At 32.2% G+C, this 14,848-nt stretch overlaps 1 protein-coding gene across 1 annotated transcript in view; it reads right to left on the bottom strand.

Moving 5' to 3' along the window:
* Positions 1-9,528, bottom strand: part of LOC141390695 (venom serine protease Bi-VSP-like) — a 32,921-nt gene extending 23,393 nt beyond the window's left edge. Inside the window, exons 1-2 of the mRNA XM_073963635.1 lie at positions 9,406-9,528; positions 9,113-9,328 (exon numbers count right to left, since the gene is read on the bottom strand). Coding sequence (XP_073819736.1) covers positions 9,113-9,328; positions 9,406-9,454 — 265 coding nt within the window. The 5' untranslated portion in view covers positions 9,455-9,528. The remainder of the gene's footprint in view (positions 1-9,112; positions 9,329-9,405) is intronic.
* Between the last annotated feature and the right edge of the window lie 5,320 nt (positions 9,529-14,848).

Genomic DNA, 14,848 nt, shown 5'->3' on the forward strand with positions numbered 1-14,848 from the left:
CTTTTATGATATACAAACATATCGGATATGTTTATAAAGTCATTTGTAATTCAGTTGTTCAACATTATCTTTGCAGACGACGCACGAAGTGTTAAAATCCGAAAAAACGGCGCTTAATTGAAAAATTAAAAAATAATTTTTTAATAATCTGTCTTGACAGGTTTAAAAAGTACAAAATTCTAGCTCACTATCCAAAATAGCAATGCCGTATGTTGTTTACTTTTGTTGTTGTTATGTGTTAAAATTAAGTAATATTTCAAGTTTTTGCGAACTGTTGAAAAAAACACAAATTTGGGTGGTTTGAACGGTGATAACGTACTTTTTTATATAGCATTTCCAGATTATATGAAAACTTTTGCAAATTAAATGAAACCTTTTCCAAATTAAACGAAACCTTTTCCAGCGGAAATGAAACCTTTTCCAAATTAAATGAACCCTTTTCCAATTGAAATTAAACCTTTTCCAATTGAAATTAAACTTTTTCCAAATTAAATGAAACCTTTATTGTTTATTAAAAGAAACATGAAACGAATATTGAATTTTGGGAGTAATAAATTAAAAAGTTAACACTACGTGATATAGTTGTAACAAATATACTTATATATCGGTATGTATTCGTTATAGTTATCTTTACTTTCTAGAATTCTTTTTGAGTTCCTGTTTACTTCGTTGAGGTTTTATTATATAATACTAAAACAAGTTAACTCCTCCTTCTATATCTCCCCCTCCTCATACATCTAAACGCAATTGTCTTGCTTTCCTTGGTTTGAAAGATTCTGCTGCTTCCCCAATAGGGGTACTGGAAGAGTTTTCTTGATTTTAACCATATCTAGAATGTAGATAAGATAAATTTTTCAGATTTTTGTTTCAAAAAATTACTTCTGTATGATCTGTACATTGTGAGGGTACAGAATTATCGCAAAGAATGTTATAATAATAATCTAAAAAAATAAAGAAACGCTTGTAATGAAGACTGTCTATCAAAATAGACGTTGCTATGCAGGATACAATTCAAATCTATTTGTACATTGTAATTGTCAAAAATTAAAAATAATATGTCTGTTTCAGAACTGCAAGAATCTACTAATTTTTACCTTTTTTTTTTTTTTTTTTTTTTGAAGTTCTGGAATGTCTGTTCTAATCATCGTAACATATTTATGGAAAAGGATTTACGTACAGATTTTATGAACTACCATTTGTTGATTTTGTAATTGTATTGTTATTTGTATTAAATATACGCACCGGTTTATAATTTAGATATGAGAGAACCTGACTTTAGTTTGGAAAGTTCCGATAATGTGGAAGCTCAGGAAGATGAATCAATAGCCTGTTCCAGTACTCCTGTTGGGGAGCAACATAATCTTTCGAACCAAGGAATTCAAGACAACGAAATAAATTGGGTTAATACAAAAAATCACAAGCGATAGGAATTTTTTTTTAGATGTATGAGGAGGGGAAAATATAGAAGGTGGTGTTAACTTGTTTAAGTATTATATAGTAACACCTAAATGAAGTAAAAAAATAAAAAAAAATCCCAGAACCCAAAAGATAACTATAACGTTTAATCACAAATACAAACCTTTATGTGTATATTTACTACAATTATATCACGTAGTGTTAACATTTTAATTTAAAACAACCAAAAATCAATATTCGTTTCATGTTTCTTTTAATAAAAAATAAAGGTTTCATTTAAGTTGGAAAAAGTTTCATTTCAATTGGAAAATGTTTCATTCAATTGGAAAAGGTTTCATTTCAGTTGGAAAAGGTTTCATTTCAGTTGGAAAGGGTTTCATTTCCGTTGGAAAAGGTTTCATTTCCGCTTGAAAAGGTTTCATTTAATTTGGAAAAGGTTTCATTTAATCTGGAAATGCTATATCACCAATATTTTTGAAAATTTAACGTAGCTGAAGCCAAGGTTTACCCTTTTAGAACACGCGACTCGTGATTGTATATTAGGGTTATGACTTTTTTACAACATAATATCCCTGTATCATAGCGTGATGAGTTTTGCCATAAGATTACATAAAATCTTAATTATAAGGTGATTCGGTGAAAAAACCTCACGCACAAAATTATTTTAAAATTTGAATTTATCAAAATTATGGACAATTTTTTGAAGTCACTGAAAACAGATATATAATTGAAAATGAACTTTAGAGCCACATGAGATAATTAAAATGACATAAAATTTATTTCTCACTATTTTTCTTCAATTCTGAGAATCGTAAAAATGTCGTAAACGCTTTTATTCAAAAATATAATTTTTTAACAAAAAACAAAAAACAAAAAATTTTAAATTTTTTCAAAGTGACTTTTTTCGTGACTTTTTTAATATTTGAATGAAATAAACGTTATTATAGTTATTAGTAAGCTTATATTTATTCATTCGTGCAACAAAAAATAATTTTGTGAAAAAAAAAAAATTTTTCATTTCATATATTTTTTCAAAAAATTATTTTTTTTAAAATCGATTTGTGCGTGAACTTTTTTATATTTCAGTGGAATAAACGATAGCATAGTGATTAATAGGCAAAAGTTCATTCATCCCTGCTACAGGAAATCATTTTTGAGGAAAAATGTCAAAAAATCATAACCCTATTGTATATTATACAAATTAAATAATTTGGATAAAATGAAATGTTTTTGGACGTGGAAAAAAATATTGGCCCTAAAAGATAATATGCGTGGAAGCTGTGGCTATATTTATGTTAAAAAATTGATGAAAATGGGTTGAAGCCACCATGTTTTTATATTACCTCTCTATTTGTGAATAAAACACACTTATCTCGAGTTTCCTGTCAAAGTAAAAGCAGAAGCAAACTAAATAAGGATCATCTCACTAATGTATTACTTTTCAAAATTTCGTCTGCTTCTACCATTAAATTATGCTGACATTTTGAAGCCAGATTTACAGTGTTTTTTGAAATTTTCTTCTAATTTCATCCCGCAAACAGGTTTTTATAAAAACCATATATAGGGATTGTATACTTGCGATTCTGAGTTATTTGATGCGAATATTGTGAATGTAGTCTGCACAGCTTCATAGAAATCTGCATCCAAATGCGAAAATTTTGTGCGAACATTTTTCTAAAAATCATATTTTTCGGGCCTAATTTTAACAATTGTCATTCGATTTCTTCGCACTTGATTGTACATTTTAGTTTTTTTACGTTCCTGATCCATTAAATTATTCCTCGTGAAAATCCGTCTACTAAAACGCGAGTTACAAGAAATTCCAAGGTAGCAAAATCAAATAAAATTGTTTTTGAAAATATCGGGTATTTTATCTCGTTTTCTGCGGTTCGTTTCCACTGCAATGAAACAACTAGTACAGCATCTTCGTTTTAGCTGAAACAGAGATTTGAAAAATTCACTTATAAGGAGCTACATTCATTTTATCCCAAAAAATAGTGTGTGATGCTACATCCACGGTTCTTGATAGATCGCCTTGAAATAGATATAAATCGATATAGATTTTCATGGTGAACACTGAAATCGGATGCGGACAAAAATTTTATGCACTTTGCGCAAATTATCGATATTTTATAGGTTTTTTAAATCTAGGATCCAGCAGATGCTACATCTTAGCCTCCAATGTAAATTTCGAAAAATATATATAAATTAAAAGATATAGTTTTGCTGAACATGAAAATCACATGCGGACAAAATGATTTTGTTATTTACGCGATTTGCACGTATTTTATAATGCATATAAATTAAATGGGTTACTTGACCTCTGTTTCCATTTCAGAAGCTTTGGGATATATCCTCATCAACCCAATTACCTTCCCTAATGGGAAAGCTTTAATATGAATGTCAATAAAGCAAAATCCGTCTATTTTATTGGGAGATTAAAGTATAATGAAGGAAGTATTCCTATAGATTTTTTCCATATTTTCTCCTACATAATGCATGTTAAAAAAATATTTTTTAAACAAAATATTCTTTTTTGACAAAAATATGTGCTTATTTTGGCTGTAACATCAAAACTATAACAACAATCTATACGATTGTAGTCTCATTTGATTCGCCGTGAAGTTTTGATCCACAACAAATTTTTATGTAATTTTATGAGCACTAAATGGGCCTTAATTTTGAAAACAGTTGACTTATATTCAATAATATATCAATTTTATGTACATTCCGCGAATTCTGTGTAACATTTTGCAGGTATTATGCAATCTACTCGCTGAAGACACTTCGAAAGAACTTTTTTGTAACACTGGGGCTCATTAAAATAATTAGCGTTTTTTTAATATTTTCTTTCTTAAAAAGCAAAATAAAAGCGCCATAACTTTTGTCCGCAACAACCAAAAATTGGCTCGCGACCAGATTCGATCTGGGAATTTTTTCTTAACCTACATATCAAAAATCGTTGATGTAGCGCGAAAAAACATTATCCTTTTTTTTCTGAAATGGAATATGAAGTAATTGACAATATTCGTGATATATAAAAGTGTAATTTTTAGAATGGATGTATCAAGTAGAAGTATTTCTTAATATTTTAGAAAAAAATTGTTCTTACAAATGTGTTATAGAAATATGCTTAAAAATCTTTCAAATACATATGTATGTCCAAATTTTTGGGGTTTTGTCTTAATTTTCTCTGGTCTTGTTGTACATTATGTCGTGTTTTGCATTGATGCCTGTATTCACCCTAGAAAAGACTATGTGTGCAGGTTTACCATTACTATATATAATAATCGGTACTTTATATATGATTTATATGAAATAATGGCGATGAAAGTTAATGCCGACAATTTGGAGCTCATTTCGTTCTTATCAATTTTCATATAAACTTCCTCCCTATTTCCAATTACCAGTTGATAAAGTAATCACAGCTAATATCTACGTTTGCTATGACAATATACTTTTGCTTTAACAAAATAATAAACAAATTTATTTGAATTTTGTCAACAATATTTAATTGGTCTAATCTTTTTTATGCATTTCTCGCTACAAAAAATTTTGACATGATGAAAAGAGTAAGGGGCGAAATTGCCTTCGGCGTAATTTACGAAATGAATTAATTAAAAACAAGTAAGTACGTATCAGTCAGCTGTGCTGACGGATAAATTCCCTCAGCCACTGACCAAGAAAAAAACAACAAAATCAAACCAAAAACAATAATTATGCCGTATATAAAATATATTGATTTTATATCACGAGTTTGCTTTAAAATCTGTAGGTACCGTAACGTGGACTGATACCAAATCATTGACATATACCAAACAATTTTTGCAAACAAACTTCCTAATAAAGGACTCCAAATATTAAATTATGTTAAAATAAGTTTGAAGGAAATTTTTGAAAAATATACTACAGGGTTTTGATGCTTTTGGACCGTTATCTTAGGAAGTATTGACTTACTCCGAAACAAAATGTACCATTGTAAATGAGGCCGCTCCAACAATCTACTGAAAAAGAATCAAGACGATGAGAGAGGAGCTCCTAAACTTCACTTTATCCGAATTTTGTGTGGGAGGTACCCAAAGGGGTGGACCGATTTCAATCCCATACTGGACTGGATGAAATAATACGATGTGCAAAGCCTGCATCAATCAAAAACTCCCTGCGAGGATTATCTTGCGGATTTGTCATTTTGGTTGGTGCCGTCAGGGTTTCTTGGAGCTTTTAGGCCAATATCTCAGGAATTATTGACTTACTCCGGCAAAAAAATTGTACCGTCGTAAAGCGAGCCACAAAAAAAAAATACTGAAAAAAGTTTCAAAACGATCCGTGAGGAGCTCTTAAAGTTCACTTTATCCGAATTTTGTGTGGGAGGTCCTCGAATGAGTGGACCGATACAATCCATATTCCAACCTGATACATGACTGGATGACATAATACGATGTGCAAAGCCTGCACCAATCAGAAATTTCCTGCGTGGATTATCTTGCGGATAATTGGTACCGTCAGGGTTTCTTGGAGCTTTTAGGCCAATATCTCAGGAAGTATGGACTTCCGCAAGAAAAAAATTGAACCGTCATAAAGGGAGCCGCAAGGAAAACTTACTGAAAAGAACGCAAAACCATCCGAGGGGAGCCCTTAAACTTCACTTTATCCGAATTTTGTATGGGAGGTACCCGAAGGAGTGGACAGATATAGTTCATATTCGAACCAGATCTATATCTGCAAAGTTTTGACCAAATCGATTGCTCCCTTCGAGAGTTATCGTTCAGACCATTTTAGAGAAAAATTTTGAACTTTTGTGGGGGAGGTACCAGAAGGAGTGGACCGATATGGCCCATCTTCGAACTTAAACTAAGTTTGGACAAAATATTACGATGCCCAAAATTTGGTTCGAATCGTGCGCAAAAGCCAGACAGACAGACATTTTTCGTATCCTAGCCTAAAGGCTGAGGGTATAAATACATAAAAATCCTATATTCCTACATAAACAGTTTGGAGGAATGCAAACTAAGCATTAAAAATAAATTTGAACTGATTATTAATAAACTAAAAAAGTTTCGACTCAGAAAAACAATATAAAAAAACTTCGAAGTATCAGTAAATATTACACAGTTTTAATTGAAGCTAAAATAAAAAATGCACACAACGTTAATTGTTGCGTCTTTCGGACCTGAAAAAATGACTGAGATATAAGCATTGAAAGCGAAAAATCCACTGCGCGTTTTGGGAATGAAATTTTGGCTATCCACCATTTTTGTATAAACTAATATTTTGTAAAATCCGACAAGATTTTTATGTTCTAAACATAGGAAGATAGGTTCAAGTTAGAGTGGTCACCGCAAACCGCTTAAATAACAAGAGTGTTTCTAGACGGTCATTTGCCACAAAACTATGCGATATTTAACAACAATTTCGAATGTAGCTCAAAATGTGCTCTTTCAGATTAAAAAACAAACACTAAAAGAGTTTGTTTTTCTTAGAAAAAATTCATGAAAAATGGCAGAACATTGTATGTGTAACCCTTTAAAACTAAAATATAAAACATATTTATCAACTTTTGGTTGTGCTTAGAAATTGTTTTGTTTAGTTTAATGTGACACCGAGATTCGAAAATTAGAAAGCTTTGAACCCCCAAATGATTCCCTGAATTAATCTCCGTTTTTATGGATTTTACCCCAATATGCGTGTTTGTTCTGTATTTTGTAAGTATTCCAAAGTGCTTGGTTGAAAATGCGAGAAATGTCTCTTAAGGGACATACTTATAATGACAAATATGAGTGGGGAGGTGTTGGGACCGCTAGGAACTTCAAATGGAAAATAACGGCAAGTTTGGTTAACAATTGTAGCTGAAATCCTCAAAACAACCAAAATCGAGAGGTACCGTTATATCGAAACATAGACCTATTTTGACAATATTTGGTGTATAGGTTTTGTGATCACTGTGAACCTCAAATGTAACAGGTAAAAAAAGTAGTTAAAATTCTCTAAATACCTACAATAGGAAGGCACCGTTATATGGGCGCAATACCAAACATGGACCTATGTTGACAGTTATTGGTGGATACGTTTTCTGACCACTGAGACCCTCAAATGGCAAATTCTAGCTGTAAACTTTTTGGTGGAGATATTTGTGACCTCTGGGAACCTCAAACAACAAATTTCAGGTACATAGTTCAGTCAAAAAAATTTTACTAAAACCCTCAAAACACCGAATATCAAAACACCGAATATCGGGAGATACCATTATATGGGGCTATGTTGACAAAATTTGTTGACTTCTGGGAACTTTAAACGTAAAATTACAGGTACTTCGGTCAAAATACCTAAAATCGGGAGGTACTGTTATATGGGGGCTATACCAAAACATGGATCTATGTTATTTTCTGGTGGACACGTTTTGTTGTGAGCTTTGGGAATATCAAATGTTAAATTACAGGTAGTTCGGTAAAAAAATGTAGCTAAAATCATAAAAATCATAAAAACTCCGAAAATCTATGGAAAAATGTTGCTAAAACCCTCAAAATACCGAAAATCGGGAAGTACCGTTATGTGGAGGTTTTATCGAACTTATGTTAAACATTTTTGGTAGAGCAATTTTGTGACAACTGGGAGCCTCAAACTTCAAAAAAGGTAGGTACTATGGTGGAGGGTATAAACATTTTTTTGGGTCGCCCTAATGTACAATATAAAGTCGAACCTTTCTATAATGTAGCACTTGGAGACCAACGAATTACTACGAATTACTACTACGTATAGAGAAAATTCGTTAGAGGCCTTTTTTTGGGTTGGGATTTCTACTTGTGCCTCAAAAACAACTTCATTATAGAGAAGTTCGACTGACTGTACATACATGTACATGTACTGGCAGCAGCAGTTTGGCAGTAAATGTATGGGCCGCATCATACTGCTGCTGCCAATGTACCCTATTTGTACGTGTGAGATTGAGTAGTGTGTGGCATTCCTTCAATCCACATTCCAGGTTTTAGTTGAAGTTTTCAAAAATTGTTAATTTCCCCACAAACAAGTTTTATTATTTTCAATAATTGTTTTTTGAATACTTCGAAAATAAACAAAATTCATTGGATTTAAAGGGTTTCATTTCCAAAATCAAAATAGTTTTGATTTCTATCCTGCAAAAAATATTCACACATACATTGGCAAATGCTTCAAAATTTACTTATACTATTACAAATGCTGTCCTGCATGCCCACAGTGTATGGGCGCATAACGGTTATGACAAATAAATAATTCTCACATCTTCCAAGTTTCAAAATGAAATGTATACTCAATGCTCATGATATAATCATGAAATGGGATAAGAAAGTTTTGAATTCGATTTATTTGCTCACATGTATAGCGGGTTCTAGGAAAAGACCGATATTAGAACAGTTATATGCTTCAATCGGGTATTTATTTGAAATAAAGTTGTAAAATAAATCAAAATCAAAAAATGATAGTTCAAGTTTTCCTTGTAAGTTATAAGAAATAGGATGAGAAAATAAATATTTGCTACTTTAAACATGTAAACAATTTTCTGTGTCTTAAAAACGCATCATTTTAGTTGATGCAATATTCTAATACATACAACGATATTCCATTGACCTAATAAATTCTTCAAACCAAAATTTAGCACAATACCATGTGCACTATTTAAAAAAATAAATTTGATAGTCGTGACTTAAAATATTAAACGTACCTCCTGTTATACGCCTCCGTTTCATATCAGCCCACAGGCTGTTGGGGCAACAGACATATTGCTCATCATTTTCCGTATAGCATAATGTGATATTTTTGGCAGTTAACGCTGCGGGGCAATACAACAAATTAAGGCATGTACCGCTGGTCTTGTCTGAAAGTGTACACTCCGTTGGAAATGGATCAACAGCTGGGAGTTTAAAACCATAAGAATAAACTAAAAAAAAAACAAAGATACTCCTCTTTTAATATCAACAATTTAAATTCATAATATTTTAAATTTTTATTACTCACCACGTTGTAAACATAGAACCAGCAAGAAATTTATTTTAATAATTAACATTCTGTAACTGGGGATTTTTTAATTGAACGAAAATAATAACGATGCCGTCAGATCGATGATATCTTCTTTGTGACTTGTTTCAGAATGTTTATTGACACACTTCGACTTGTGTACTAAATGATGCCGTTAAACGATTGTTTTTAAACTGATAACTGTTTGTTTGCATTGAAACGATTAAAAGAAGGCATAGAATGAATAAAGAGGGATAGATTAAGTGAGAACAAAACAGGGAAAGAAACAAATGTAATTAATTGAATATTTAGGATTATCTCTACACACTTATTTTTAAAAGCTAAAGATTAAAGTCCAGTTAGTTCTATGTGTCGTTCAAATGGTTGTTGTCGTAACTAAATAATAATTAAGCAGTGTTGATCGTGCATATTAGCTGCGTTCCTTCACGTTCACGAATTTTGAAAGTTTGCTACAAATTACTCGAGAAACACCAAAAAATAGTACAATTGCTTTGAGAGCTGTTCCCAACTATTGCCACTTTTACCCAACAGTAAAGGAACAGACAAGTACAACTGACATTTCAGCATATTTTACTTTTCTACGCATATTATTTATTTAGGTGGCTCAATTCATAATATTTGCCCCACAAGTCGAATTAGGAATATCCTAAACTTCTCCAGATATCTTGCTTAATAATCCGTGCATCGTCTTTGCAATTTATTTGCTGCCAGATTTTTGTGGACCGAATCAATCTTTGCTCCTCGAATTCAATATCCATTCAACACACACTGTGTACCGGATGACCTTAAACCGGAAATCTTTCATACATAATCACGGAGTGTTTGCTCAATTTAAACAGCATATGCAGCCTGGACAGTTGTGATGGATATAAAGCTGGTGGCTGATTCAGCTCATAGGACATCACCACCGCGTTTCCGGTTTTGATCAACGATGTCTCATGACAATGCGTTACACGTTGCTCTTGAATCAAATTTAAATGGAAGGTGCTTACACCGGGAAAGTTTTTGCGGATTTTGAAACTACAATGTTCATAGGTGTGAAAAATCAAAAAACTAAAAAAATCGCCGGAGCGATATTTAAATAAATCGCGATTCAAGTTGACATTTTTAAGGGTTTTTAGGTTTTCACGATTTTGCTTGGTAACCGAAAGTCCTATTGACATGGGACTAAAGAAAATGTTGTAGCTATGAAAATTCTCTACAAGATTGATTATATCCTCGTAGTTTTAACCGTTATTGAGATATAGAAGCTCAAATTAGGACAATGGACTGACTGTATCCTTATAAAACAATGTCATAACTTAAAGTTATATACATATCTCAAAAAAGGTACAACCCAGGAAAAAATTACGAAAGCCAATCGTGTAGAGAATTTTTACAGCAACAACACATTCTTTAGTCACATTTCGAAAGGATTTGCCGCTTTCAAGCTAAATCCTGAAGACCTAAGAAAAAAATCTGAAAGTTTGATCTGAACCTCTATATCTCAAAAATGGTAAATCCTTAGATAATTAAACTGACATAACATTTATTTCTCACTACTTTTCTTCAATTATGAGAATCGTAAAAATGTCGTAAACGCTTTTATTTAAAGATATAATTTTTTAACAAAAAACAAAACATTTAAAATTTTATCAAAGTGGTTTGTGCATGACCTTTTTCAATATTTGAATGAAATAAACATTATTATAGTTATTAGTAGGCTTATATTTATTCATTCGTGCAACAAAAAATAATTTTAGAAAAAATTTTTTTTCATTTCCTATATTTTTTCAAAAAATTATATTTTTAAAATCGATTTGTGCGTGAACTTTTTTATATTTCAATGGAATAAACGATAGCGTATTGAAAAAAATGTCAAAAAGTCATTACCCTAATGAACATAGCTGTTTCAAAATTTGCAAAAACTTCCCTGGTGTAAGCGGGTTTAATATAAAGTTAGTTAATTTATTGTTGGTGATTTGGTCAATTTAAGTTTTTGTTGTATTTTTGATTAAGCTTTAAGACCTCAGATATTTTAAGCAAATAAAACAAAGATTTTATTGCTTTTTTCTTCCCGACGTTTCGTCGCTTTTTTGGCGACTTCTTCTGGGGAATTCGTCTATTTAAATAAGATAAATTTATTTTTGTCAATCAAATCAATTCACAATAATAAACGCCTTAAACTTACGATATAATTTTAGATGTGTTTTACATTAAAAATAATAATAATAACAAGTAAAAAAGCGTTATTATTATTATTTTTAATGTAACTTTTCATACCCTCCACCATAAAATATTCTGAACTAAAATGGAATAATTAGTTTTCATTTCTGTCCCCAACTTTAAGTGGGTACGTTAAAATGTCAGATAATGTACATAAAATGCTTCATTCGGGAGGCCCTTTTTTATAGTGCCTTTATCTAACTATGTATGTTGACAATTTTTGGTGGGCTAGAAATTGGGAGGTACCGTTATATAGGGGTTATAATAAAACATTGACCTATGTTGACAGTTTTTGATGGGAGCCTTTAATGTCAAATAACTCCTAATTCGGTTAAAAATTGTAGCTAGAATCCTCAAAATACCGAAAATCGGTACATAACGTGGAGACTTCAAATGTCATTAACAGCTAGTTCGGAGGTATGTGGGCTATACGAAAATATGAACTGAAATAAACAATGTTTGTTGCAGAATTTTTGTTGGCTTTTAAATTTCAAATTACTCGGGAGGTTTGTTTTGGGGCTTTATCAAAACATGGACCTACGTTGGTTAAACATTTTAAGTAAAATCCTCAAAGTACCGAAAATCGGGAAGTATCGTTATATTGGGACTATGTTGAAAATTGTTAATGACCACTACAATCTTCAAATGTCAAATTACAGTTAGTTCGGTTAAAAATTGTAGCTAAAATTGCAAAATTACTGAAAATTGGGAGGTACCGTTATATAGGAGCTATATCCGAACATGGACCTATGTTGACAATTTTTGATGGAGATGTGTTGTGACCACTAAGAACTTTAAATGTTAAATTACTGCTAGTTCGGTTTAATATTGTAGCTAAAATCATCAAATTACTGAAAATCGGGAGGTACCGTTATATGGGGGCTTTATCAATACATCGACCTTTCTTGACAATTTTTGGTGGAGAGGTGTGGTGACCACTAGGAATTTCAAATGTTAAAATTACAGATAATTCGGTTAAAACTTGTAGGTAAAATTCTCAAAATACCGAAAATCGGGAGGTACCGTTATATGGGGCTATACCAAAACAGGGGCCTATGTTCATAATTTGTTCAGACGGTAACGTTATATGGGGGCTATTCCAAAACATGGACCTATGCCCACTAGTTATATAAGTTTATTGACATTTAAGAACCCTAAATGTCAATTTATAGCTAAATCGGTCGGAAAATGTAGCTAAAAACGTCAAAATACCGTAAATCGGGGGGTACAGTTATATGGGAGCTATACCAAATTATAGCTACATCGGTCTGAAAATGTAGCTAAAAACGTCAAAATACCGTAAATCGGGGGGTACCGTTATATGGGGGCTATACCAAAACGTGGACCTATGTCCATAAGTTTTCTTATATTAGTTTATTGGCACTTAGGAACCCTAAATGTCAAATTATAGCTAAATCGGTCGGAAAATGTAGCTAAAAACGTCAAAATACCGTAAATCGGGGGTACCGTTATATGGGAGCTATACCAAATCGTGGACCTATGTCCACAACTTTTGTTATAAAAGTTTATTTACACTTAAGAACCCTAAATGTCAATTTATAGCTAAATCGGTCTGAAAATGTAGCTAAAAACGTGTCCATAAGTTTTCTTATATTAGTTTATTGGCACTTAGGAACCCTAAATGTCAAATTATAGCTAAATCGGTCGGAAAATGTAGCTAAAAACGTCAAAATACCGTAAATCGGGGGTACCGTTATATGGGAGCTATACCAAATCGTGGACCTATGTCCACAACTTTTGTTATAAAAGTTTATTTACACTTAAGAACCCTAAATGTCAATTTATAGCTAAATCGGTCTGAAAATGTAGCTAAAAACGTCAAAATACCGTAAATCGGGGGGTACAGTTATATGGGGGCTATACCAAAACGTGGAACTATGTCCACAACTTTTGTTATGTAAGTTTACTGACACTTAAGAAACTTAAATGTCAAATTATAGCTACATCGGTCTGAAAATGTAGCTAAAAACGTCAAAATACCGTAAATCGGGGGGTACCGTTATATGGGGGCTATACCAAAACGTGGACCTATGTCCATAAGTTTTCTTATATTAGCTTATTGGCACTTAGGAACCCTAAATGTCAAATTATAGCTAAATCGGTCTGAAAATGTAGCTAAAAACGTCAACATACCGTAAATCGGGGGGTACCGTTATATGGGGGCTATACCAAAACGTGGACCTATGTCCACAACTTTTGTTATATAAGTTTATTGACACTTAAGAACCCTAAATGTCAAATTATAGCTAAATCGGTCTGAAAATGTAGCTAAAAACGTCAAAATACCCTAAATCTGGGGGTACCGTTATATAGGGGTTATACAGTGTTGCCGAATTTGACGATTTATCGTCATTTTGACGATTTTTTGGCCCAAAATTGAAAAATGACGATTTGACGATTTTATGGACCAAAATGACGATTTTTCACTTAAGCCAGAAATGCATGAAATAAAAGACGATAACTAAATTTTGACCAAAATTTCACGAAAGATTTTAAGGACAATAATGTTCCAAACTCGATTTTTGAGCTTTTTTAATGCAATTTCCAGACGGAGTGGCTATATTTAGGCACATATCTGGAATACAGGTATTTTCATAGTTTTTGCCCCATATTCAAATTACATCAGCTGAAAATTTTCGTTTAGTTTTGTTAATGGATGAAAATCTTCCTTGAAAACTTTTCGAGATTAAATTTTAATTGTATCTATTTTGTTGTAAGAAATATGAGTCCAGCTTTATTAACTTCCTATTAATGCCGCCGTTAAGCTGTCAGACAGTTTCGAATGACAATTTTTATCGAATTCCGACTGCCCAACAACCAAAATGTACGTGTACCGACAAACATGGGCGGAAGGAAACTATCATCTTCTGAGTGCTGTTTTTGTAGCGGTATTTAAGTGATATTGAGTTAGATTTATTGCTGTGGGTTGTATATCTTATGTTGCCAGCCTCATTCACAGAAATATCAGCGAAAAATCGCAATAAACGGTAACCAAACCGAGTTTTGGACTATGTTGACGATTTTCCAAATTTTGATGACGATTTGACGATTTTTTTGACGATTTCCGATCAAAAACTGTCGGCAACGCTGGGGCTATACCAAAACGTGGACCTATGTCCACAACTTTTGTTATATAAGTTTATTGACACTTAAGAACCCTAAATGTCAAATTATAGCTAAATCGGTCTGAAAATGT

This window comes from Musca autumnalis, unplaced genomic scaffold, assembly GCF_047663935.1.
Source record: "Musca autumnalis isolate F117 unplaced genomic scaffold, ASM4766393v1 scaffold_1, whole genome shotgun sequence".
Classification (NCBI taxonomy): Eukaryota; Metazoa; Arthropoda; class Insecta; order Diptera; family Muscidae; genus Musca; species Musca autumnalis.